Here is a 27,429-nt window from a genome sequence, read left to right as displayed (position 1 = left end):
GCCTCGTTGCTTCCCTGCGGAGTGTGCCCTGGGCAGGCTGGGGCGTGGGCCTGGGGTCTGGGCATGCGGCTTACCGCGCGACGGGACTGGTGGATTGTGGGGGACGAGCCAAGTGCCCAGGCGGCGGGAGGCGCCGCCAAGTGCTCCGCCGCGCTCCTCCAAGACCGTCCAAGACGCCTTCTCCGACTCGTCCTCGCCAAACTTGCCTCCCAATCTCCGCAGCCAGGCCAGCTTTTTGCAATGTCCAGCAAAGTTGGCCCGTCAAACTTTCCTACGCGTCGTCAGCGGCGTGGTTCTTGTAGCCGCATGACGTTGTGTCACCCTGTGCTGCACCAGTCCCATGGCAGCCGCCCGCCGGACGCGCACAGCACCCCGGCTCGCCGTGTACCAGGACCCCGTATTCTCCCGGTCCATGTGCCGGCTTTCCTTTGGGCCCTGCGCCCTTTCCCGGCACCGCGCGTTGAACCTGCCCTGGCCTGAAGGAAACGGGAAATCGTCGTGAAGTGCCGTCGGTCCATGCTCCGAAAGGACGTGGCACGATTGCCCGAGCTTTCTCCTGCCGGCGGTTAATAAGTGTTTCGTTGGGTAGCTTCTGGGGCAACTCGCCTCATGGCACCAACCTTGGGTCACTGTTGGTATTTGACGCCAAGTTGACGAGTGCAGGAAACACTGAGCTGGTGGGGCCCCTCGCTTCCTTTCGTCCTAGCTCCGACGTGGCTTGGTGTTGGCTCCTTGAAGCCGCGTCGCAGTACGCAAGTGTCGACTGCACGAGCCAGGTCCAAGGCCACCGGCCCCACCCCCACCTCCACTCGCCTGAACATCTGGAGTCCCGCGTTCTGACTAAACGCTTCCCCGGCCTCTCGCTTCGCCGCATGAAAGGACCTCGATCGCACCCGGACATCTTTCGGATTCCTGATGCCGGTATCAGTCCACAGCAAATTTCAATCCCTCCGATTCGTGTGAAATTTTTCTCTCGTTGGCTTTGGGATTTGATCTGCCGGCACCAACACTATGTAGGTTTGTGTCGATTGGGCGTCACTTGGCGTTTACTGACGACACGGCCGACACCACGACCTGCATTTTCTTTCACTCTTACCTTGATGATTGGAGTTGTCCTCTCCGATCTTTTACTCCGCAGTTGCAGCCATATACTGTGATAAAGCCGTGTTGGAAGCGTAGAACGTTGAATGCAATACAGCTGTCATCTGGCAGCATGACCTACGATGACTTGAGACGAATTTGCTCACGAAAGCCGATGCCCACAGTTCGTCCCTAGCGCTGTATGCATTTCCTTTTTTCTTGTTAGTTCTTTGCAACACCCTCTTGTCTCAAACGTCAACAGCTGTTTAAACTCCGGTCCGTCTTTGCCAGACGCTTCCTCTGACTTAAGCATGATCCGACAAGGTTGTCGACTGCAGCTATTCTCGGGAAGGCCCTTTAGCGTCCCAACAGGAAGACTGGAGCTGCAGCTCAAAAGTGGCACTCTGAGGCGTGTCGTCGGGCTTATTCGATGCTCTATTTTAGCTGTACCGGGCCCATCCGAAGCTACCGACAACCACTAGAAGCGCGGGAAAAGCGCAGATCTACACTTCTTGCATGAGGGGCGCGATCGGCAGGCCCACGCCTTTCTCCCCCGGTGACAGAGACGATCATCGAATTACTTTATCCGGGTTTGCAAGGGTATATCTATCTACATCACACAAATTCTATCGTCACATTCGCTCCACCAGAGCGCAGATGGTCTTTGATGTTCTCCTCCGCCTGCCCGACCTCCTCCCGCACAAAGTCCCTCAGCTCATTCTTGACCAGGTGAATCTCGTCGTCCCAGCGCGCATCCGCGCCCTCAATCGCGCGGTCGGTATCGAACCTCACGCCGTCGAAATGGTCGTCAATCCGGCCCTCCATGTGCGCCTCCCACGCCTCGTACCGCTCGCTCCACCGCGCCTCCACCGCGTCGAGTGTCGCCTGGAAGAGCTTCCCCTGCGCCTCCAAGCGCTCCTCGAACGCGCGCCTCTGCCCCTCCAACCTCGCCTCGACCTCGCTCCTCATCTCGGCCCTTTCCCTTTCCGCCCTCTCCTCCGCCCCCGCCACCCGCGCCCCCAGCGCCTCCACCTTCCGCCCCAGCGCCTCCAGCGTCCCACCGCTGCTGTCCCCCGCCCCCCTCAACCCCTCCACCTCCGCCCTCAACGCCCCCAACTCCCCCTGCAACCACCCCCACCCCACCACCCCTCCCTTCTCCCCCATCCTCGCCCTCTTCTTCTCCCCGAGCCGCTGCCGCTGCTGCTGCTTCCCCGCCGCCTCCGCCTCCGAAGACCCCGACCCACTCCTCCCCTTCCTCTTGCCACTCGCAGCAAACGGCGGCGGACTCGGCCCCGGCCCAATCTCATCATAGCTCGGCGGACTCTCGGCCCTGCCTTCGCCCTCGCCCTCCCCATCACCGCCATCACCATCATCATTGTTGCGCGCAGAGACAGAAGGAGGAAGAGGAGGAGGAAGAGGTCCACCACCACCACCGCCAATCGCCGCGCACAGCACATCCAGCCCCAACACCGCGCCGCCGCGGCCGCCGTACATGCGGCGCAGGTCGTGCCGCGGCTGCGGCTGCCGCGATGGCCATTGTTCGGTTATGGCGGTGGGGAGGTGGTGGAGGGGGAGGGCGAGGGAGGAGGAGGTGAAGGGGCGGTTGGTGGGGAGGTAGAGGGTTAGGGCGTTGGCGTTGGTGGGGGAGGGTGGGCTGTCGTCCGCGTTGTCCTCGTCGTCGTCGGTGGTCGTCGCCGTTTCGGCTTCGTCGCTGGTGGCTGCTGCGTTGGGTGGTGGATCGTTGTTGTTGTTGCATAGTAGTAGTGAATGCAGCGCGGCCAGCGCGGCGCGGGCGCGGCGGTCGCGCGGGGTGGGCGGGCTGCCGCCGCAGGCGTGGGGGGAGGGGCCGATGGGGGAGAGGGGGGAGGAGAGGGTGAGTGCGAGACGGGTGATTGTTGGTTCGTCGTCGTTGTCGTCGTCGCCGTCATCGTCGTCCTCATCCGCGTCCCCGTCGCGACGGTTCTTGGCAGCGGCGGAGGGCCGCTGGGCGCGGCGTTGGACGAAGGTGTTGTGGACGGCGGGTGGAGCGGTGCGGGTGGGGAGGTGGGTCGCGCTCAGCGAGGCGATCTGGTGGGCGGGGATGGGGATGTGGATGAGCGTGGGGCGGGCGAAGGCGGTGAGGTCGACGGGCAGGCGGAGCGAGAGGTCGAAGGTGCGGGCGGTAGGGTCCAGACGGATGTCTGCCGTCAGGCGGGTGGAAGGGGTGGTGGTGGAGTGGGTTTTGGCGCCGAGATGGCGGGTGGAGGAGGTTTGGGGACAGCGCCATTGCAGCACTGCGCTGGTGTTGGCGAGGGTGAAGGCGCCGTCATTGGAAGAGGAAGGGGCCATGGCTACAGAGTCACTGGAGGACAAGAGGGCGTGATGATGATATGAATGCAATTCTCATCTATGGAAGCATGCAGAGAATCAGCATGGAAATGTGAACCCGCGCGCGTTGAAGCTCGCGATTCCCTCCCACCCGGGCTTTTGGCCATGGCAGAGCAGCCCTGACTCGGCAGCGCTCGCACACAATCCACGCTCGCAATCCAGCGAGGCCGCTTCTCGCAGATACCGGAGACGCAGTGGCGACCGTGTGTCGGTGCCACAGACCCCAGCGCGTGGCTGGAAGATGGCCTGCTTGCGAGCATCGGGTGTCTGAGGGAAGGGTCTGGCGGGCGAGCACGGCCTGTACGGGCCTGTGGACTGCCGAGTCTGCTGTTTCCTCCGCTTGTGACCGGGACGAGATGGCGTGAAGAAACGAAACGGACGAGGGGATGTACCAGTGACGGAGCGGCCGGGGACCGCGGTACAGCAACCGTGCGCAAGTACCAGAGGCAGCGTACGCACGGCCGGAAGGGCAGACGTGCAAGGAGACGGGAAGGCGATGCGAAAGGATGATGATGTTGATGGATGTGTGGAGTGGAGTGGAGCGACGCGGTCGCGAAGTTGGCGCGACACGGGCCAGGAGATTGGCTGACTGATCAACGCACGGGCCATGTAATCTCGCTCCTTCCCTCGTTCTTTCTTGACACTTCCACTTCCAAGTTGACATGCAAACATCAGATTTTGAGGACCAGCCCAAGCCATATCAGAATCTATCCCAACCGAATCGAACGCCGTACAAGCATTAGCTCTTCCAAATTCCTCCGCCTGTCCCGCAATGTTGTTGGCTGACCGTCCCTGCCCTCCCCAACGTGGAAACTTGCGTATCGCTCTACCAACCCTTTTCTCTCTACCACTATGATCGCTATCATGTTGGTTTCGACCCAACTGAGAGATCCCAGGATGATACTCATGAAACTCTGGCTCTTCACAAACGCCGTGCCGTTTGTACTCTCCCATCGCTCATCTTCAACCTGCAAACAAGAGAGATACCTGCAACCGTTTCTGCCAAAGTACTCTGCGCATAGCCTTCTTGTTCCTTTGAGTCCCAACCATGAGTCCTCTTTCAGCACTGTCTCACAGAGTTTGACGTCCATCGTCCACGCTTCCAGATGGAGTACCGATGGAACCTCTTCGTAACTGACGTCCTTGAAATACGACCGTTTCTCCACCTCGCTCCACTGAAGAACTCTACCATCATCGAATTCCAACGCGACATGAACCGGCTCCGAGTCTGACCAGCGATCATCGCATGACCAATCCAAGGGACATGTCACACCACCCCTCCAACCCGCCCACGACCAGCTTGGAAAGCCTGGGCGGCGGGAGCTCGCTTTCGTCAGGGACCAGCTCAATCCTCGCACGAATCCGTCCGACGTCAATCTGTCTGTTTTTACGAGCTGTTGTCCTTCCAGGGCGAAAGAGGGGAAAACAGGCACTCCCCAGAGATGATGCAAAGGTGGCTTCATGCTTTCGTACGCTCTCAAAACCCCAGCGAATCCATTCAAGGCGTCAGAGTCGTAAGTCAATTCGCGTCGAGAATATTCGGAAATATGAGCGGCGATATCCCAAAGGTTGTTGCCTATCGCGCCTGTAATTGAGTTGACGTGAAAGGCCTGGTCAACTCCGGTTGGATCAAGGTTTTCCTGTCGAAAAAACCGGAACACTCGTGTCTCCAATCCACGATAAAGTTGAGTCTTTGCACAACAAAACGATGCCCCGCCATCAGTGAATATCAAGGCCCTGCGGGAGAATAGAGCCTCTTGGAATGTCCACGCTCTGGAACACCATCTTGAGCTTGTGGTAAGGCTGTTAACCTCGCCGATATCAACAGAATCGAGAAACCTTAGCAGCAAGACGTCGCTGATGATGTAGCACGGCTTCTTTCTTCGCCGCCGGCTGATTCCTGGAAGCCCGTAGCTTGGACCATCACCAGCGGCCGCCACGATTGTGAGCTCTGAGTGCTGATAGATCAGGTCCATTTGTCTGATCTGGACGTGCTTTCCCGGGTCGTCTTGGTCAATGCAGTACCTGTCGACCCAGAGATAGTCCAGTCCCATTTTCAACGTAACCAGAAGCGCGTCTTCGATGGTCTGTTCAAAGGTTTGTGGCGTCCTTCCTGACTTATCGGAATCTCCATGGTCCACCCCGTCATCACATCCTGCGTGACCCCAGACATAGCTCAGCGCTGCGTATTTCTGCCGACCCGTGTACGCCTCGATCTTTCGAGTTGTACAACTTATCAGCTTTAAATCTTGTCCTTGGGGTGCGCTCGATGCACCGCAAGAGCCTCCGTGATTCTTCGAACAATACACCATCATTCTCCTTAGATTGCCAAGGTCGGCTTCGAGCGGTCCATCCAATGCCGACATTTCGGGAGGTAATTCGTAGCGGACTCTCGACGTACTCCAGGGCCAGATAGTAATATCGACGAAGGCAGAACTGTCCGCTTTCTGCGACGCCGAAAGTAAAGCATAATTGGCATAAGTGTGTTGCTCATTCCCGTTCTTAAGACCAAAGGAAACCCAAGGATTTTTCCCTTCCGCAGCTGATGTTGATATCAGCCGCTGGATGAGCTTGCAACAAGCACAATCTGGATCTTTCCTGACTCGAAAATTGAGAGTAGTTCTGATATCCAGGGTTTGAAGCTTTCTCAAAGAAGCATTGTTTCTGCAGTCTGAACACAGCGACATGGTTTTTGGTGGCAGCTCAATGAGCGGGAGTATGTCGATTGGATACTTGTCCGTTCTCGGCCTCCATGGTGCTTGGATATCGTCGCTCGCCATTAACCTCCGCTGGAGTGAAGCGCAAGAGTATCGGGGCACAGAACGGGGTGCGCATTGGATGTGGGTGACGTTGTTGGCGCAGGAAGATCCGACTGTAGTATCCAACGCTATTGAACGCTGACAGTGTTGGGGTTTCGTTCGCGTGAGCCAATGTCGAGTTCACGCGTGGGCCTGGGTGCTTGGTAGATTCTGTTGTTGTTAAGTACTATCACCACTGCCGCCTGCGCGAAGGTTCCGAAAATAAACACACCTGACGGTACTTAATATGGACGCAAGGCTGAGGCGTAATTCAGGCAGGGGCCAAGACCAGCGCCACCACATGGTAGGATGCTGACTGCATGGAAGAAGCGAGGCCATGACGACCTGATTAGTATCCGCTTGAGTTAGCGTTGACTTGGAAGTTGCGCTAAATATTCCGCATTTTTGCCCCCACACCTCAGCACCCGTATTCTTTCCAGAACACTTGAAAGACTAGAGTCTGAACGGCAGCCCAGCAGGCCTGCCTCATATATGAGGCCACAGGCGGGTTGTTTGGGTTCATTCGCTCGATTAGGCTTAGCTTAGTTTGCTGGCAGGCGGTGATATATACCACCACCTGCGGCACCACCTAATCGATCATCCTTCGCACTCATCAGAGTCATGTATCTCTCCGTCTGTCTTCTGTGGGTAGGAGACGGAAAGAAAGGAACTGAAACTTGCGTTTCGATACTGGTGTTTTGTGACACGCGTCAAACGAGAAAGAAAGCTATGGAACTAATGTCGTGAAGGATTGAAATGGTAGTACTATTGGTATTTTAATTTAAACTACTTCCAATCAGTATTTCGGTTGGTTGAAACGAGTCCAAGCAGTTGTCATTCAATAGGAAATGGACTTTATACCTGCCCATTTGTTGAGTGTCTGCGGGCGAAAAGTGAAGAATTTTGGTAGTACTGGACTTCAAATTGGTGCAAATAGCGGGTTGTATTGCGATGGATCCAAGAAGACATAAGCGCAATCATCGAGGACGCACCCTTAAGGATCGTAGGCGAGTTTTGCTATATTACCTCCACCATGGCCAATTCCAGCTGTGAAGATACCACGGCAATATATCTTTTCGTTCCCAACTCCTGGCTGTGCGGAGCGAACTTGGAACAAAAGGCGGCTCAGAAACTTGTGACAGATGGTGTAACACGCCCAAACTACGACTCTGATCAATTGCGAGTCGAGGAGGCTGTCATTGTCGACAACTTACTTCGATGGAGGATGGTGCATATGTTCGGTCTGATGTGGTGGTCTCATGCCAGAGAACACGGGAGGAAGACCGATGGAATCATACTCCCACGTGCAGTTGGAACACGCTGCTGCACCGCAGGTTATACACACTCCGTATATTTCTGCATCTGTCGGGCCGTAGCCGCACTGGCAACAGTAGAAATATCTTGGCATGTTGAGATGATATTGACTCTCGTTTGCACCACCTCTGGAAAAGCGTAAGTGGTCATGTTGATGCCCAGTAAAAGAGGCTGAATACCTATGGGAAAAGGTTGATAATTGGGAGCCTTGCGCTGCGCTGCTCTCGTGCTTTAGTAGGCGACCACTGGGGCGCGTGTAAGATAAGCGTGAAAGTTGATTGACCGGGGTCTGTGTCTGCCTTGCAGTGGTTGCAGGTGTGCTGTCTATATACATTGTCTGGGGCGAGGCTGCGGACAAATCATGTTCGAGAACGTGTCGGTTGGCGCCGTGTCACGGACGATGGTTGGCCGGTTTTCCTTCGCAACATGTTTGTTCGCACTTGCGCATAAATAATGCATTGCGAAGACACAGCCCCGCAGATATTCTCACCTGCTCGGCTATCTGCGCTAACCCTCATTATTAAGACCCCGCCATCAGCCCACTCGGCTGACGCGATGCGACGAGTCCAGCGCTAGCCACAGCTTTCTTTGAGCACAACCATGCTACCAAGCGCCCAGGGCCTCTTGGCCCTCCCCAACCGCGTTGTTTTCCCGCCCTCGCCGCCCTCGGACTCTGAGCCACCAACGTCCCCGGTCCACAACAGACAGCGAGAAGAACTACTGCTGCATCACGGCTCTTCCGAAAATGGCGCCACACGTCCAACACGTGATGCACCAAGGCAACGACCAATGTTATGTCCCTACTTCCTCAAGAACCCTCATCTGGTTCCAGAACATTCACCCTGCAGACTGAAGAGTTTTGAGAACGTGCAGGCATTAAGGTATGTCGTCAAGACTCGTTAAGGTTGCCGATGCTTTCTTATATCGAGCACAGAGAACACATCGAGTATGACCACAACATACAACTACAGTCTGAACTTTTGGGGGAGACCGAGCTGGAGAAGTTTCAGCACATCTGGATGCAGATCTTCACCAAACATCGAGGAAGCATTCCCCACCCATGTAGGTAGAATTCAAGAAGGAACGAATGGTGGTATCGTCGGAAGAGCTTGAAATCCTAATATGCCACAGGCCTTTGCGACCGAGAGTTCCTCAGAAAGCAGCAGAACTTCAGGGTCATGGAAATGCACGAAGCATACATTCTGCTCCAGCTTGGCGGCCAGCCAGCCGTGGCGGCGACCTTGAAACGGATATTCGATGACTTTCGGGACAGGTTCAGTCCGAACAGGTTCGGGTACTTCTTTCTACCCGAGTCAATTCATTCTCTACCGAACACCTGCAGTGTCTCGGCATCAACTGAAGGTGGGCCGGATGAGTCTGATCCGAACATGGAGACGAAGTCAACGTCTACAACGCTTGGTAGCCAGACGATCGAAACGCTCGATGCCCTTTCCGACGTGTCCGAAAGTAGTGGGTCATTTCAAACACCATCTGATCCCGCTGAGTCGTTTTTAGTTTCCACAACCGCCAAAGTCGTTGACAAAGTCATGGAAGAGTTTGAGGCAAGCGCTGAGAGAGATGTCTGGGGCTCTTCGGAAGACGACGAAAGTGAATACAGCACAGATGACAGTTCAACAACCGACGGTAATCAAGACGAGGCTATCGATGCGGGTGAAGGAACGAGCCAATCAACAAATGGCCCAAGCCAATCATCGAATGGCCCAAGCCGTTTGAATACACCACGGTCCGCTGCCGAGTCTTCGAATACAGGTGGGAATAGAAAACGGAAGTCTACCGGATCAGGCTCTCAAAAAAACAATGACGGGGGTGGAGGGAAGCGCAGGAGGTCTGTCTCTCCGGACGACAGTGAGACCACTTCGAACGAGAAGAGATTCAGTTGCCCATATTACAAAAGGGATCCTGTAAGACGAAGGGACGAAGTCAGCTGTTCCAAACCTCCCGGCTTCAAGACCGTCAACCGCGTCAAGTGAGTTTAAAAAGCGTGGGAGGAACGATATTGTTGGAGTGAAGTAGGCTGATTCGCGGCCCACAGAGAACACATCTACAGGGTTCATGGCCCACGCAACGAATGTCCAAGATGTCGCGGGGAGTTCAAGAATCCGGATATCCTACAAACTCACTTGGCGAGCGAAGATCGCTGCATACTTGTCACAAACGAGGGCAGACCTGAGAAAGAATCGATCAACCACGAGAAGGAGAGTAAGTTGAAATCAAAAAGAGATTTGAGAGGTGTCGCACCGAAAGAACAGTGGAGAAAGGTGTATCGAGTTGTCTTCGACCTCCCCGAGGACTGTGAAACACCGGATCCATGTGAGCCCCTCCCCCGATTGCGGTTTAATGTGCACAACCGACTGATCAGTCGTTCTCTATTTTTGATAGACTATGATGAAAAATCAACATGGTATCTTCAGAAGTACAACAGCTTCCGCGATCGGCGTCTGCCACAGCTTGTCCGGGAGGAACTCGAACGCCAAGGGCGATTACACTTGTCAGAAATCTTCGCGTCTGTGATGCGCACGTGTCATGATCGGGTGTTCTCCGAGTTCCAGGAAAATCAGACCTCGGGGGCATTGCAGGGCGAAGACGCGTCGAACGAAACAATTCAAAGAGAACAAAGTAGCGCCAACGCTGTCGTGCAACAACAGCCGAATGATCAGCATACGGCCCCCCAGGAGCAATGGGTTGACGAGGTCGCGCACATGCACGATAATGGACCCGAATCTCAGTTACTGGGCAGTGAGGAATGGCCGAACGTTGACGAATTCGATTCCTATCTGGTCAACTTAGGGGCATCTTCAGGGTTTCCTCCTCAAGGTGATTGGGCGTGATGATTTACATTGGAGTTCAGAATGAGGGCGGCTGAGAATTGGAAGATTCCGTACATGACCACCAATGTTTGTGGCACAAAAGTTATCCATTACAAAATACGGGAGGTTGCCGCATTAGATTGGGAAAAGGTGGACTGGCCAGTCGATCCCGTTTATCTGGGGTTTTCCAGTACAACGGGTGTGCAAAATAGCGGCAAGATGTTTAGAATGTGCCGATTCTCATCCTCCTGTTACCGGGCCTCCAATACGCGACTAGTGGGAAAATCCGTCGCAACTTCTCCGGCGTGGACAACGATGACGGGGTATTCCCTGTCATTCAAGATTATCAAGTGTAGGTGGAAAATCAACATGGCCAAGGGAAACCCCATTTCGAGATCACGGAGGACGACCAAAGTCCGGATACGAGTGACTATCAAAAGACTACTTCCTTTCAAAAGGATAGTGGACGGGACTAGCAGCAGAACATATAATGCAAAATCGGTCGGATGTATATCAGAACTAATAGAACCAGAGACAGCCATCTTGTTTAGCAAGCCGAAAATGTTGTCAGGTCAGTTAGCAGTAGCTAAGATCCAGTGCGAGGGAGCCTTTCCGCAAACTTGCATGGTTATCTTGCCGGCCACGACTTCCCTTGAAATCCCGAGATACTATCGTGTCGGCATCATCTCCGGATATGTCTTCTGCCGGCCATTGTAAGGTACCGTACACAATGCAAGCCGCGTCGTCTACTCGGGTAGCAGTCGCCACTTGGAAGCACGCGAGTATTGGAAGGCCTGACGAACTGCCGGATGGAGTAAGGCTTCAGTGTTGTGGTCAACAATAATAGCAACAGCGGTGGTTAGGGTTTCGGCCCCCAAGGTATGACGGGCCGGTTGTGCAACCATTCTCGAACAAGACAAGCGCAGGATCGGAGGGGGTTGCCACTCCCGGCTCGACACCCGCACCCGATCCTCCGTCCTTCCCCGACAATCGAAAACGAACGTCAGGCCGGGAGCCAGAGTCATATCGCGGCGCGCGTGCATGCCCGCCTCGGGTCCCCAGCACACAGTCCATCTCCAGCTCAAAGTCGAGACTCGCCGCCTGCACGAGACGCACTTCTGGCCCAACCTCGAAGCCAAGGCTGCACAACTCGGAGCATCCCGATCCGGCGGCGGCATCTGCGGCATCTGCGGCACAGGCGCGCGCGGCAGCTCGCAAGCAGCATAGCTCTGCGCGGACGCCAGCCTACCAGCGGGGCGCAGCAAGAAGCAGCCAGTTGCGTCATGGGCCAGGCCACCACCGAGAGATAACTGCCATCGAAGCGTTTTCCTAAAATGTATAGTCGGCGCCCGCATCGGAACTCGCACCACGGCTGCCGCGAGTGCAAGGAGAAGAGAGTCAAGGTAATGTCCGTCCGTCCCATTTCGTGCCACTGTCCGCTCCCGCGAACGCCTGGTCTGAGCGCCGAGACAATTGGACCGCTGCCGTGCTCCGTTTCCTGACTGCTAACTTTTGTTTATTGTTTGCGCGCCAACAGTGCGACGAGACGCAGCCACGCTGTCTGCGCTGCAAGTCCAAAGGCCGCAAATGCACCTACACACACCTGCTGTCCGAGTACAACCCATTCGACCCGCACCAGCAGACGCCCCGTAGACAGCCGCACCATGCCGCAACAACCCCAATCCTCACGTCGTCGCAGCAACAGCCCCTCATATGCCGCGCAAACAGAATATACGCGCCCGGCAGCAGCACCGGCGCCATCCTCTCGCCCTTCGATGCCGCCCTGCTCGAGGAGGGCGGCGCCGTCTTCCACCATTACGTGCACGTCGTGAAGGTCATCGACCCGGCGCACCATGCCTCGGAGCAGATGTGGCGCTGGGAGAAGGCCATCCGCGCCTTCGCCCCGTCCCACGACTTCCTCTACTACGCCGTGCTTGCCTTCGCCTCGTTGCACCGCTCCGTGCTGTACCGGCGCTCCATCAACAAGAATACCCCTTCGGCCGGCGATGCGGTGGCGCGCCAGCAGAGCGACCATCTGGTCGCCATCGCGTCCGCGTACCAGAGCCGCGCGCTGGCCGCCTTCGCGCCCGCCGTGGCGAGCCTGCAGCACGCCGCACAGAAGGGGACAAATGAGGGGATGGGAGTTCGTAATAGTAGGAATGATGGCGGCGGCGGTGGCGGCGGCCAGAACGCCAGCCTCACGGACGCGGTGTTGACATGCTCGTCCATCATCCTCGCCTCGTCGTTCTCCTTCCCGCCCGCGCCGGGCGAGGATGTGATCGACCAGGCGCGGCAGGTGCTCCAGCTCTTCCTCGGGACCTTCGCCGTGTACGACCGCGCGTGGGAAATGGACAAAAAGGACAGAGACGAGAGCGAACGAGAAAACCGAGGCCGCTACCCTGCTCCTTCCTCCTCCTCCTCCTCCAACAGCGACATCGGCTCCTACGTCCTCGAACGCATGCGCGCCGGCGAGGAGCTCGGCGACGGCCTGCCCGCGCCCGAGGCCGAAGCGTCGCTCGACCGCGTCGTCGACGCCGTGCTGCTGCGCGCCGCGACCACCACCACAACCTTTCCCCCCTCCTCCTCCTCCCAGTCCTCCTCCCCAACCTTCCTCGCCATGCTCAACCCCACCCTCCTGTACCACACCTCCACCCCAACCCCAACCCCCTCCCCCATCTCCCTGATCCCCCAACCACCCCCACCCCCACCCGCACCAGCCAACAACAACACCGATCCCCTATCAACATTCCTCCCCCCCCTCACCGCCCTCCGCACCCTCTTCCGCCGGCTGGCCGCGCGCCCCCGCCTGCACACCATCGCGCTGCGCTGGCCCGCGCACCTGCCCGCCGCTTTCATGCACACGGCGCTCGCCCGGCGCGACCCGCTGGCATTGGTCGTCCTGGCGCACTGGGCGCGCTGCCTCGCCGGGTTCCGCGGGCTGTGGTGGGTAAGCCGGTGGGGGGTGCGCGTGGTGCGGGCGGTGGTGGGGGAGGTGTTGGGGGGATCGAAATCAAAAACAACACAGCGAGTGGGGGAAGGCGGTGGAGGGGGGGCGGGAGCGGGGAGGGGACGAACTGTGGGTGGAGCGGAGGCCAGGGCGGCGGAGGCGGATGTCTGGCGGGCGTGCTTGGAGTGGCCGGTGCGGGGACTTGGCGGCGGCGGTGCAGAGGGGGAGGAGAGGGAGGAGGTGGAGGGGGAGGAGGAGGGAGAAGCCGCTTGGCGTTGTCATCGGTGATCGGGAGACGACGCACAGCACGGAGACGATGGAGCCACGCCGCCGCCGTGCCGCCGCCGTGCCGCCCCCCCCCCCCCCCGTTGCGAGGATGATCGGACGACGGGGAGAGAGAGGAAGGGCGGGCAGGGCAGGGCAGGCAAACGCTTATGCCCTGCCCCTCGGGCCCCGCGACCGGGAGCGAAGTGTGGGTGTGTGCGTGGTGTGTGTGTGGTGGTGTGTGCGGCGCAGGGCAGGGCAGGGCGGGGCGAACAGGAGAAGGAGGATTTGCCTCGCTGATGAGCTGATGTGCCGCGATCAGGACGGGAACGAGAAAGGACGCGCTTGTGGCCGTGCATGAAGAGTTGGTTGCGTTGGGGCTGCCTGTCTGGCTGTCTGGCCCCATCGTCCGCAGTCCAGCCGGCCCCCCCGACAAGGAAATCGTACATATGTGACAGGTCTCATAACAGACGCCGCAGCAAGGTGGATGCGTCGACTGCTCCTCCCGGATCGTGCGGATGTCGTTGGCCGCCCCTCTCTTCCTCCCCTGGAGTGCGCCCTAGTGACGCGGCCACGCCTGTTTCGTTATTGCCATGGAAGGCGGTGGGTATAGGCAGAGGCGAGGGGTGGAGAGGGAATGGTAGAGAGACGGCAGAGAGTTGAGGTGTGTGATGGAGCCGACGAGATCGGTTGGCCTGCACCGCCCCGCGGGTGATGAGCTCGATGCCCCCGTCTAGTTACTCTTCGTCGGTCCTCCGTTCCCCCTCTTGGCCCCCTTCCCCGCGCTTAGCCCCCGACGTTGCCGCTCTGGGCTCGTCTCGCTGATACGACGCGAACCGAAAGTGGACCGGGTCACGTGCAGGAAGCGGCACGGTGTGTGCTGGGGCTGCAGCCCTGTTTCCGTTTTCGGTTACTTGTTCTCTGTGACGTGCAAGTAGCCACTGGCACGGTGTATATTATTCAAACAATCAACAGCTCACCTTTCCCAGTCGGGCCCAGCACAGCTCTTCACTTCTTCTCCTGCATAGTCCCAGGCAGGTGGTGAAGTCACTGACGTGGAACGCTCGTTTGCGCTGGTCAAGTGGGTCTCATGCTTGCACAAGCTTTGCACAAAGTGGCGGGAACAGGCAAGGTGGAGTGATTTGGCTCTGGGTTTTTAGACGACGACAGCATGGAGCAGCCGTTCCCATGTCGGATGCCATGCTCATCACCGTCCGTGAGTGCCAAGGGTGCTTGCGGCAGGGCAGCGGCAGGGGGAGTGGGTAATCGCCGCGGGCAGGGTTGGCGAGGATCATCAGCTGCTCTCTGGCTTCTGCTTCCAGATCGGCAAAACCGGGTCCCGGGCCCTGCAGCGCTCGCAACGACAGGTGGAGAGCATATTGGTGACGACGGCAAAAGCTGTTATGGCACAGCACGCCGGACGTGCTTTTTCAGTGGAGAGGCCCCCGAGACGAGGCTAGCCAGTCGCCATTGGCCTGCTTAAGTCATCGCTTCTTGCAACAGGCACGAAAAAGCAAGCACGGAAAAACAAAAAAGAGGGCAGGAGGGCAAGGGAAAGAAAAAGGGAAACGGCGCATGATGGTCCCGCCGAAAGATCCACGAACCACCGAATCTGTAATGCACCCGCATCTTGCAGCATGATCACACGCTTATTCTCCTTTCGCCATTTGCCGTCTGTTGGCGTCGACGGGGCCCAGACAAAGTTTAGCTGCTGCCGTGTCACACAGCCTGCGACGACGACGAGACGCGTTTTTCCTGGGCGGCGCCCCCTGGAGCATGTCCCCTTCATCTGCCGTGCCACCGCCAGCGGCCCGTTTAGCCGTCCGCCGCCCCAAATGCTGTTGTTCGCCTTCACCCACTCTGCGTTTTGGATCCGTGCTCGAGGCCGACTATTTCAGATGTGGGTCTTTGCTGATTGTTTCCGCCGAGTTCTCGACTCTCGCCCGCCCGCTTTTGTTCCCCAGACACGTTGCTCCATGTATGTACGTATGGCCTGAGGTTTTGTTGTACGATGATGCTGCCCAATGCTGATTCTCTCAATACGGCCCGGTGCAAGCTGAAACGGGTGCCAACGAACACTGCGTCTGTATCTTGCCTCCGCCCCCTCCCCACTGCGCATCTTCACACCGTCGAGAAGCGCAGACAGCACAGCGCGGCTAGGGCTAAAGATAGCACGGGCTGGCCAAAGTCGACCTGGTACAACAAGCCCGCTTTGTTGCCTCCTTCCTGCAAGGCAATTGCACAAAGTGCCGGATATGCCCAAAGATCAGCGCCGACAGCGTCCTGTCCACGACGGAATGAGCTGTCGTTCCAACGGCAAGGAGGAAAAGTCCGAGGAAGCACACGTTCGAAAGACGACGTGACCATTCATATGGCGCTAGAGGATTCCGCCGCCGCCGCCCAGCGACCATCCGAGGCGAAGCGAGTGGTGGAGGCGAAACGCTGCAGATCGATCGCAGGTTCGCAGCTCCCATCGCCCCCAGGGTCTGATCCACCAGTTGCTTTGCAGCACGCAAGCACGCACGCACATACGCACGCACTCCACGTACCATGGCAGCGGCCGCACGGACGGACGGACGGATGGACGGGAGACAAGCCATGGGGTCGTCAGCCAACAGCCCCGACGAAGGTAGAGCCGGCGCGCCATAGGTACACACTCGCCCGACCATCTTCTGACATGAGAGAGGCCCGGCTGTCATCATCCCGTCGTGGCGTGTGTGTCACCTCGTGATTTGAGGGGATCAGAAGCAAAGGGGCCAAACGAACTTGGCCGGATCCCGGGCGTTGGGTGTTGGGGGCCAGGCCGGGGCAATAATACACGGTCGTCTTTGTCCGGCGGCCGCAGAAAAGAGAGAGATCCCCGGCGGTCTGGCCTGGGTCGAGACGATTCGACATGTGCAAGCGCGGCGCGTGGGAAACAATCACCTACAGATGGGTTGCAGTCGCGTGCGCGTCATTATTGCCCGTCTGGGAGAACCCCCCTCATTTCCCGGTCGTCGGCAGACGCGGCAGATCCGCCCGCCCAGCAGCTCGATGATGGCTGGGACGGACATGTGTGTGTGTGAGTGTGTGTGCGCGAGTCATCCAGCCTGTTGCCGAATCGAAGGGTCTTCATGCAGATCTTCAAACGGCCTCTCTTTTCGACCCTCCCACGAGGGCGATCTGGTGCGATCGAGATGCCGGGTGGGACGCTGCATGGGTCGTTGGCGGAGGTCCACATGCCGATACGGAAGTGGCTGAGCTAGCGGCGGCTTGCCGTGAATGGGATGCCCGGGTGTTTGAGAGTGTACAAAGCGATATTGGCTGGCAAAGGTTGGCTTTGCAACAGAGCCATCGGGACGAGGGGTCCACTTAATGCGTGGAGATATCCTGCTTCTCGTATCTCCGATCCCATCTGCGCGACTTGGTTCGCTGGCAACCCCTGCAATACATCAGAATCTCTGACGCATCTCTTGGCGCCTCTGCTAATCTGACTTTGCCAAGCTTTCGGCTGGACCACGCACGTATACGAGATCACGTAGGCAGGCTGTGGCAAGGCTGGATGCGATGCTCGGGGGGCCAGCACTGTTAATTTGCCGAATGCACACTGTGTTCTCTCTCGTACACCACCCATCACTCTTCACCTTGTCATAATGAACTATGTTATATTATCCCCCATTAACGCCCAGTGATGGCTGGATGAATGAACGCTGCCCGATCCAGCGCACCCCAGTCCTCGATGATCCTAAAGTCGCCTAGATCGCACCTACCACCACAAGCTACCCACCATCGACCGACCAACGGCCCCGGGAACAGGTACATGTCTTACCAATAGAACGGCACGATCCGGCCGCGGAGATGCAGTCTCTGGAGCATCCCATGCACATGCCAACCATCTCCCCCTCTCCCCTCCCCATTCCCTATCCTCGACACCGCTCCGAGCCGTAGTCCTCCCGCAACTCCACCCTCATTTCCAGACGCAGCCTCGCTCCGGACGGCAATCGAGCATCCGAGATCTGAACGTTCCCCAGTGAAGCAAAGCGAAGCGTCCAGTCCAGTCCAGTCCCAGCGAAGCAAAACCCCGTCCCAAATCCCCAGCGAACCGTCCGCGCGGACCCTGTCCACCAGCGCCACCATCACCCACCCACCATCGCACACTCCTACACTACCCACCCGTCATCCACACCGTCCCGCCCCGCGCGCATATCCGCCTCCGACGCGCGCCGCCGCCGCCAGCCGCCAGCCGCCATCACTGCTGCTTTCCCGCCCCTCGTATCTCGTATCCGCACACATGCGGGTTATACTTCCCCCAACACCAAGGGTCCATCGGGATAATAAAACAGGGCGCCGGGACAACCTAGTGTATGAAGGAAGGGGACGGGAAACAATTGGAGGGATAAATGGTCCGAGGAGCGTTAGCTACGTACCAGCGCAGCGCGCGCGCCGCATACACCCACCCTTCATTATCGCGCAACGGAAACTCCCGTAAAGGCAAGGATCGTGGCCTAGCCCGGCGTTTATTATGCTTTTCAACGTATGCACGTATCCGCAGCAGGGGAGGGGAGGGGCGGAAGAGGGATGGTATGGATGGGTACTCCGGCAGGTCGAACCGGCGCGGGGAGAGGGAGGGACCGCAACCGCACCGGAACCGCACCGCGTACCGCACCGGAGAAGCTGGTCCGGGAAAGTGATCATGGGCGGGCAAGGTAGGCATGTTGGATCGAGACTACTGCTGTTGCTCGGGGGTTAGGTGTGCGTGAAGGCGTTGCGTATGTGCGGGTGCCCTTTTCTCTCCCACACGCCTTCTTCTGGTTGGGGAGGGGTTTGACGTGCGACTGACTGGGGGGCGGTGAGCCACGTCAAGGCTGTTGTCCGACTGGATACGGGGTTTTCTTTCCCCCCCTTTTTTTTTCGTGGCTTTATGCATCAGAGACTCTGTACTCAATGATCAGCACCGGCATGATGGTCTGGTCAACAAGCGGCTATCAGCTCTTTATCTCCGGAACAGGCATCCTGCGCGAACGGCTTCGTCGCGGTGTTGTTTGACGTTCTTCCCTTTTCAAGCTATCAGTGACTGATCGGAGCTAGCGCGGAAGGACGACGGCGGTCCAATGCCGGGGATGCTATCATCCAAGCTCTCAGAAGAGGATCTGCGGCAGGGGAAGGGAGGGGGAGAGAGAGAGAGAGATCGGGGAGTCGGATCGGAGAGCGGAGCCATTGCCGCCGGCGGTGGTGGTTGCTGCGCGCGTGGCACGTGTCTACGCACGCTTTTTCCCTCGTCGGCGAACGGCGGCCGCGGCTCCTTCCCGCTTAATCATTCCAGGCGAAAAAAAGGCGGGTTAGTACAAGATGCAAAGGGCGGTCCGTGTCCGTGTGTCGGTGGGGGGCGCGCGCGCGCGCGCGCGCACTCGCGTGCATGCATGAGAGAAATGGGGCGAGATCGATCCTCCGCCTCACTCCATCGTCGTCAACCGGAGACCAGGCCAGCGGAGGGCTTTTCATGCGAGTGGGGCCACGCGACGAGATCAAAGCAGGGCACATACGCACGTACCTCCGGCTCCGGCTTAACTGGGGGCGGGACGGTGGGAGCGATCGGTGAAGGGGGAGGCTCCTGTGGCGTATCGAGGTCCGATCTTGCACGCAAGGTCGTCATGCGATTGGAAGGTGTTGGGGCAGTGGGCGGAGATGGAATGAGAGCTGTCTCCTACATGAGTTGGTTGCGGTGGCAAATGGGTGCTCCAGGCGGCAGTGGATGCACAAGGCGGTTCGATTTTTTCGTGGATGCAAAGATTTGACTTGATGGCCTGGGAATGAGCTATCTTAGCTAGGCCGCTCTTGGTAGCTTGATGCAGTAGCCGGTTGCACCATCACTTGTTGCAGGAAAATCGAAGCAAAGCGGCAAATACTTGGAACTCAGCAATAGTCAAACAATCACTTCACTGCATCGCGGCCAACGAGGCTCAACAACCCTGCCAAGATGCAGCGTCCCGTCCTAACAAGCGCATATCCCGGGCTTTATCGACCCACCCAGGGGATCAGGCACCTGCTGGATTGGATCTACTCCACGGGGCGTTGCCGCAACATGCATTGATGACACTGGTCTTGTTTGTGTAACGCCAGATCCCTCCCTCTTCCCTCGAGGCTGTGGCCAATGACCATGACCGAAGCGCTTGCAGGAGAGCCTAGAACCTGAGTGTAGAGGTCGTGGATCGTTGATTGACTTCGTAGCACATAGACATTGGCCGGGAGTCGATGGATGATGGCCCACTTCCGTCTCAGAGTACACTCCTTCCGCGACACGTCTTGTCTCTTCGAGCCCTATCTCGTATGCATGTGCGGCTGCATACGGTGAGCCTCTCTCCCACGGGAGGCGTTTAATCCATGAGCTGTCTCGCTGGTTCTATCAATCCTACAAGCAAGGGCGGCTTCGTATCAGATGGACCGCCAGGATTTGGAAGTCTTCCCAACAGCATGGAAACGTGCTGTCATTTTACCTAATTCTCATCACGCTTGGATAATCGTTTCCCTCGGTGCGTGTGTTGTGCGAGTAAGCGCTGATCCGGACTTCTGACCGGCAGCCCCGAAACCGCCGGGAACGCCAAGCCAGCAGCCTGACTGTCAGCCAGCCTTACTGCGAAACTGACACTGAGACATCCGCCACTGAAACAAAACACTGCTAGTCTGGCATATGCTGAGTGTGGAATCGGAACGACTGCCAATGGCAGAAGAAAAGAAAAAACAAAGCCAAAGTAAGGGCCATCATGGTCGAGTCCACCGCGCCATGCGTACCATTGGATCGCCCCCTTCCCTACTGAAGAAACCGAACAACAGGTTACGAGCCCACTATCAGCAAGCTTTGCCTCCGTTATAGCTCTTCCTGCCCAATGTCTCATCCACCGAGACAACGGCCACGTTGATGCCCACCATCACCGCACCGAATCCCGCCGGCACGAAGACCCGTCACCGCCTCATCCCTACCATGGTCCCTCCACCGCAGAATCGACGGACACTCTTGAGACGAAGCAGAAGCACATGTTTCGAGCCGGCAAGGGGAAGGGGGGGCAAAACAAGCACTCGCACGACTCATGCTCGCACAACGCATATCCTCCACGGCAGTCTTACCGCCAAACCGCCTGACCGCCAGAGCGCCAGAACGCCAGAGCTGCGGCTGGGGGAAGCAGGCGTGGATACTCCAGAAAAAGAACAGAATACAGTAGTAGTAGTAGGGGACGAGTTGTTCAGGAGCAGCAACGCTTGATCCCGTCTCCACGGCCAACTTTGTGGGTCTCGCAAAGCATGCAGAAGCCACAAAAGGTTCCCAGCGCCCTGGGACGAGCAGGAACAAGAAGCGCAGCAGAGACGCGGGAGCGCGGAAGCGGGCACGCCTGCCGCCCGGTCACCAAGGCTTATTCTCACCGGCGGCAAGAGGGATGTGGGGGGGGGGGGGGGGGGGGGGGGGGGCACACACGCACACACATCGATCACCCAGGAAAGGAAAAGAGTAAACAAAGAGCGCACCACGCAACAACAAACGCCTGCAGAAAAGGGCTCACACACCAACAGACCCAGATGGCAGCAGCGGTGGCGGCGGCGGCGGTGGTGGAGGCGGAGGCGGTGGCGGCGTCGTCCCGCATCACAGTCGAGCCCTTACCCTACCTCCCCCTACATCATCCGTCAGCCCAACAACAAGCAGCGCAGGCAAGGCCCGCCCGGGGCAGGGCCCCCCCCTCCCCCTCCCTTCCCTTCCCCATCTTTTTCCTGATCGGTCTGGCATGCAGAAAAGCCGAGTCAGCGGACTGCATGACTAGGCAGGTGCGGGTGGAAGAGCGGGATACCAGACGGCCGGGTCCGGAACAACACCCATCACACACAACGCACGCACGCACGCACGCACGCCCGACGTCGGGGGAAAAAAAGACGTAAGGTCTGAAAAAGGGGACCGCGCCCTCGGGAGGTGTTCTTTTCCGTCGTCCGGTGCATCAGTCCTGACCCACACTTACTACTATCTGACTCCCACTCACCACTCCCACTCGTCTCAACATCGGCTACCCGGCTGTTGCATGTGGGGAACGTCGGTCGGTCGGTCTCGTCGTAGCATTCTCAATGTCGTACGTACGTACGTCAGATCGAACCGAAAGTGAGGCGCCCATAGTAGGTAGTAGGGTGCGGTGCCCCTTTGCTTATTGATCAGGCGTCGAAAGTGGGTCGAGTCGGGTCGATACATAGGTGGGATTCTGGGCTGCTGCGTCGTGTGTGCGTGCTGTGTATACTACTGTATGGATATTATGTGGGAACACCTGGCTGGCAGCTGTTGTGTTGTGTCGGAAGCGGGCGCTCGGCGACCAACAAGGCAGCCAGCACCCGATCGCGCTGTATGTATGTAACCATAGGAATGGAAGGGGGGGGAGGGAAAGCTGTGAAAGTGGTAAAGTTCCGTACGCCCGTTTTCACGCAATTCTACTCGTTACCGACGCTGTGGTTAGCCAACCTCCCCCCTCCCTCTTCGAACGCTGAATGGCAGTTGCAGCTCAAAGTCAAGCAAACTCAGGTGCAGGGGGAAAAAAGTCCCCACTGTGGACGGGTGATGATAATGATGATGACGATGGTGATGGCGCGGGAGTCTGGAAGCCCAAGGACGGGGGACACGAAAGTTTCGGCCAAGAGTGAGCTGATTTGTTGCCCGAGATTGGCGGGCCGGGGATGCGGGAAGAGAGGGCGGGACCCTCTCAAGTGGACACGAAGGAAGCACAGAACAATTCCCGTTTGGCACCGCCGCAGCGGTTCCCCACGCACAGATGTTCATTTTTATCAGTAAGGCTGGAGCGGACCGATCCCGCGAAACGCAGGCCGGCCAAAGGTAAAAATAAAGCCAAGACAAACCCGTTCGACACACACACAACAGCGACGAGTCGAAAGTGAAGCCACGGCAGCTTGCAGCGTCCGCCACAGGAAAATCTCTTTTCTGTGATACGGGTTCCATTTTCCTTCTCCCATGTTGCCAGTCTAACGATGCAAAGTGTGCCACTGCCACTCATCGGGGGATTCGTTCAAGTATGTAGACATGCCGAAACCCAACCCTTGATCCTTCCTGAAAGAAGTCCTGTCATCGGTTGCTGGAAGGGATATCGCAGAAAGGAGGTCGTGCTGATAACAATGATGATGACGACGACGATGACAAATGATATGCTGGTGGCCAGTTCTCTTGCCCGTACCCCGGCGCCCCCGATCCCAAGCGAGTCCCTGGGGCTGGTGTGCTGAAACAGAAAGCGAGTGCCCCGATGCCTATGAACATTTTTGTGCAGAAGCCAGAAGCCTGCAGGATATCCCCAAGCCTCTTTTGATCCCCCCCAGAACCCATCCCAGTTGTCCAGAACGGTGCAAATCCCAATTACAACGCCCGAGCGACGGCAATACGCGGGGCCAAACCAATGGGCAGCGGGAAGACGGGGAAGCTGAAACGGTGCAAGGAGAAAAGTGCTAAAACAGAACAGAAACCCAACAAACGCCGTTTCCCAGTAGTAGATCGTAGCAAGAAGGCAATCCCAATCCCGATGCATGTGACGCTGTCGTCGTCTTCAATCTCTTCTCGACCGCCCTCTCTCCGCTTCTTAAACTTGATTAAAACGAACGGCGACGCGTTACCCGGTGCTGTGGGCGGGCGCGGTGGCGGCGGCCGCGGCGGCCGCTTCCCTCTCCTTGGCCTGGGCTTCCTTTTCCTCGGCCAGGAAGTCGGCCCAGTCCTTCCAGACGACCCACTCGGCACTGTCCGGGTTGAGGGTGCGGAGCATGGCGTCAATCTTCTCGGGATCTTCGTTCCAGCTGAAGACGGCGGCCGAGTTGGCCGAGTCGGTCGAGTTGGTGGTGCTGCCGGCGGTGCTGCTGCTGGCGGGCTCCTCGGCAACGCTCCCGCGGCTGGCCGGCGAGCAGGCGCTCGACGACGACGGCGGCGTCTCGGCGGCCGACGACACGGCGTAGTTGGGGTGGTGGTGGTGGTGGTGGTGGTGGTGGTAGTGGTGCTGGGGGCAGGCGCTGGCCCCTCCGCCGCCGCCGCCGCCGCCGTCGTCGGGCGACAGGATGCTGGAGATGGACATGTTGTGCATGCGGCGCGGGGCCTGCTGGCTCTGGGTTGCGGGCGACGACACGGACGGCGAGGGCGAGCAGACGTGGTCGGCCTGCGGCGAGGCGGCGGGCGTGGGCAGGCCGGTGGTTGGTGTTGATGTTTGCGAGGAGGCGGCCATCGGCTGAGAGTGGTCCGAGGGGTGGTAGTAGGGGTATTGGTGGTGGTGGGTATGGGCAGACATGACGCAGGCACGCGACTCGATCGGGCTCGCGAGGGACTCGGGGGGCTTGGGGGTCGGGGCTGGGGCTTGGTGCAAGATGTAGTAGGGACGGGCAGCTGGGGAGGGGAGCGGTAGGACAGAATGGCTAGATATACTTTGTCCTTGCATCTGGCGCAGCAGGCGCGCTCGCGCAGCTTGGGGATGCGCAGCAGGCAGGCACTTTGCGAGCACACCACGCCGTGCGACCAGCTCCGTTGCGCGCACTGAGCGGTAGGCCGCTGGATGCAGATTTATTCTACAGCAAACTTACCCACCGCGCCCGCGCTGGGGCCCTGACTCGCGGCCGGGGCCAGGGCACTGCCTCGCTTTCTGAGGCGGGCAGCGCCCTTGCGTGCGGCCGGGGGGCGTGAACCTTCTTTTCCCCAGCACCGCACTGGCACCGCGCACCACGACAGCACCCGGCCCAGCAGCAGACCGCCTGGCCTCGGCACTTGCGCCTGCGCCAGCGCCTGCAGTCGCGCGCTCGGGGAAAAGCGCTGGCGCAGATTCCGCCATCACGCCCGGGCCGCAGCACGGAGGCAAACCGCTGCACGCTTACATCAAGAGCCCACCCGCCGTTGCTTTTTCGGCGCCCACGCGCATGCCCGCTGCCAGAGCGCCCCATAGGCGGGGCTCCACCGCGCGCGCGACCGGATCGTGCCCGCCTAGTGTGCAGAATCGGCTGTGAAGAAGCCGCAGACCGCGCTGGGTGCCGGCTGCGAGGCCGTCGCGAGACGATCGACGGCAGCGATAGCTGACATGCAGCGAGTGGGTGTGATGCTCTCGGGTGACAGGCCGCTGCCGCCGCCGCGCCGCGCAGGGGGCCGGGATGGCGACAAAGCCCGGCAGCAGCCCCATGCCCCATGCCCGCCAGGCCCATGCGCGGCCTCCATGCCTCCCTGCAGCAGCGGGGAAGCCGCCCCACTGCCGAGATCCGCCTGCCAGAGCGCACAGCGTGCACAACTTCGCTTAGCCCTGGGCTGAGACGGACGCGAAACGCCATGCGCCGACGCCCCCAGCCACGACATGCGTGGCTCCATGCGCGATGCCATGCGGCTGACCCGGCCGCGGCGGAGCGGGAGTCCCCTCCCCCGCCGCGCCCTCCCGCCGGCCTCCCGCCGTGCCACGGGGCGGAGCGCTTCCAGGCCCACCGCGTGCGCACCACCGCCGAAGGATGAGGAGCGCCACGCGCCGCGCCCGCGCCCGGATCCGCGCTCCAGCGCCTCCAGCGCGTGCGGAAACGACGGCCGTATTGGTGGCGGAGCGGACCACTCTGGTGGGATGCAGCGCATGCTCTCTTCAGGGCGCCCCCCGACGGCCGGTCAGGCTGATGATTGTGCCCAAAAAAAGGCAGATGCCGCCGCTAGCCCTGCGAGAAACCGTTGCGCTGGCTGTGGCTTTGCCAGACCGGGCGCCCGTCTGGGCGATCGCCGCGGGAGCCACCCGCCCTCGAGCGGGCCGGAGGTACGTCCGCCGCCCGTCGCTGGCCGCCCCGTCCAGGTCGCTTGTCGCGAGGCGCCCCTGGCGGCGCCGTGTTGCGCTTTTGCCTTGCCAGGTGTTGGCGGGCGCGGTGAGTGGCCGTGGGCGGCGCACGTCAGCGCGGCAGGATCCTCGCTGCAGACGCAAAGCATGCTGGAAAAAGCAATGTGCGAAAAAGACGCACGCCCGCTGCAGAACAGGCGTTCGCGGGCGAGAGTGGGAGGCACGTCGTCGGGCCGTGTCGCCTGGCGGGCGGATGAGGCTTGGGCAGCATTATTTACCGCGCGGAAGCACCGGCTTCATCGACGGGGCGGGCGGACCGGACGGGTCTGCACATCATTGAGGCCGGGCCCCATCCGCCAAGTTCTGCTCAGGGGCTTCGTCGCCGCGAGGACGGGGAGCGCGCGCGCGCTGTCAAAAACCCGGCGGGGTGGAAGCTCGGAGCGGGAGAGGGTCCCTCGACAGCCAAATCGCCTTGGCCTCTTTCTGGGGTGGCAATTCACGTGTCTATCAGGAGAGACGAGGTAAAACTGGCCCTCATCCCGCCGCGACTCCGTTATCCGGCATGGCCGTGCAGGCTTCTCCTCTCCCTCCGCAGACGCACGCCTCCCAGGTCTCGACGACCGCACATGCTTGGGTCGACATGCAGCGTGAAACGTTCCCAGCGGCGTGGACCGGCGCAGCGTCTGCTCTCTCCCGGTGACGTCAGGACTCGGCGTTTGGCGGTGATTCGGGGCGACGTGGCTAGCTGCAAGAAGATGGAGCGAGTGCTGGTGGAGCACGGCGGACAGGCCACCGGGGATGCGGGAGCGGCTCATCAGTGCGCGAGGGCGAGTCCCGGGATGCAGGGACAGGAGCGCGGCGTGGCGGCTGCGCGGGGCTCGGGGCTGGCCGCTGTGGTGTCGCTTGCTGACTGCCCGTCGCGGGGCCAGCGCCGGCGGGTGCGCTGAGTAGGATGGCTCCGGGCCAGAGCGCGGAAAAAGAGGTGCGAGGCTTTTGGGTTGGGATGGCGATGAAACACGGTGGTTTGGGCGCATCATCACCCCATCGTTTGGCGTGCTGATGGCTGAATGCCGGCGCCCCCGCTCCCGAGCCTCGCGCGCCACGCTTGCCCGGCGATTCAGCACGACTCAGCACCACGCCCACGCCCACCGCCCAAGCCGTCTCCCGCGCCCGTTCCCGCGAGATACGCACGCAAACGCAACTTTCCGCTCAGATCGACCGCTCTCTTGGCCTGTCAAACGCCGCCGATTCCCGCCCGCGCGCTAGCCCTGCCAGATACGAGATGCTCTTGTCCTCCACGCGCGGCCAGCTCACGCCACCAGCCTCCCGCGCGCCCTCCGCCCCCATCGGCGCCGGATGAGGCAGGTCTCGCAAGCGTCCGCTGTCCAACGTCCACAGCTTCCGCTCCGCCACACCTCCCCTCCGCGTTGAACACCAGCTCGAGGCCGCGCAAGCCGCATTGTCGGGAGGCAGGGAGAGCCCACTTCGGCATGCGATTCAGAGTCCCAGACTTGGGTTTCAGGTCTTTGCGCTCTATGCTCCCCTCCAGGAGCCGCACCCCATCTGCCGGTCTCCGTCCAAGCTCCAGACACTTTGGACCACCGCGTCAGCCTGTTGTCCAGACCGGATCGCCTAGCGGGTTTAATGTGTCGAAAAGGAGCGCAAGCTGCTCGGACTGCGAAGAAAAGCCTCGCCGCCATGGCAAGCAGCCACCCTAGCGCGCTCTAGCTGGCCTTCCGCCGCACCCAAACTTTGACGGCCAATCTAAGCGCCGGATTGCGCTCCGGACACGGCCACGCTAGAGGCGTGCTTCAATTACTTGTCACGATATCCATAGCTGCGGCAGTGGCAGTGCTCTCCCAGCGCTTCCCGCTCTGCCTATCGCCTGGATCTCTTTACCCGCCGAGAAAGGAAACGACCTGCCACGCGCCAAGCGCTCCCAGAATCAAGGCCGCGGGATGTCGGTGAGTTCAAGGGGTCATTTTCCTGAGTCAAGTCCATTTCCGACTCCCTCCAGCGCCCTTAGCATTTTTAAATGAAGCACGAAAGCA

General features: G+C 59.5%; 3 protein-coding genes across 3 annotated transcripts; 1 reads left to right on the top strand and 2 right to left on the bottom strand.

The window, feature by feature from the left end:
• Positions 1-1,695: 1,695 nt before the first annotated feature.
• On the bottom strand, positions 1,696-3,408 carry SLS55_010004 (uncharacterized protein; the record flags this gene model as incomplete). The annotated part of the gene is made up of 1 exon (XM_066781396.1): positions 1,696-3,408. One exon carries the CDS (start codon positions 3,406-3,408, stop codon positions 1,696-1,698), a length of 1,713 nt encoding a protein of 570 aa, XP_066628398.1.
• An 8,385-nt stretch (positions 3,409-11,793) lies between these two features.
• SLS55_010003 (uncharacterized protein) lies at positions 11,794-13,622 on the top strand (the record flags this gene model as incomplete). Its single annotated transcript, XM_066781395.1, has 2 exons — positions 11,794-11,799; positions 11,940-13,622. 2 exons carry the CDS (start codon positions 11,794-11,796, stop codon positions 13,620-13,622), a joined length of 1,689 nt encoding a protein of 562 aa, XP_066628397.1.
• Positions 13,623-22,965: 9,343 nt separating this feature from the next.
• Positions 22,966-23,668, bottom strand: SLS55_010002 (uncharacterized protein; the record flags this gene model as incomplete). Its single annotated transcript, XM_066781394.1, has 2 exons — positions 22,966-23,029; positions 23,220-23,668. 2 exons carry the CDS (start codon positions 23,666-23,668, stop codon positions 22,966-22,968), a joined length of 513 nt encoding a protein of 170 aa, XP_066628396.1.
• Positions 23,669-27,429: the final 3,761 nt, after the last annotated feature.

Source organism: Diplodia seriata, assembly GCF_021436955.1.
Source record: "Diplodia seriata strain FDS-637 chromosome Unknown scaffold_11, whole genome shotgun sequence".
NCBI classification, from domain to species: domain Eukaryota; kingdom Fungi; phylum Ascomycota; class Dothideomycetes; order Botryosphaeriales; family Botryosphaeriaceae; genus Diplodia; species Diplodia seriata.
Note: the sequence above shows the minus strand (reverse complement) of the source record. Positions and strands in the feature narration are given on the sequence as shown.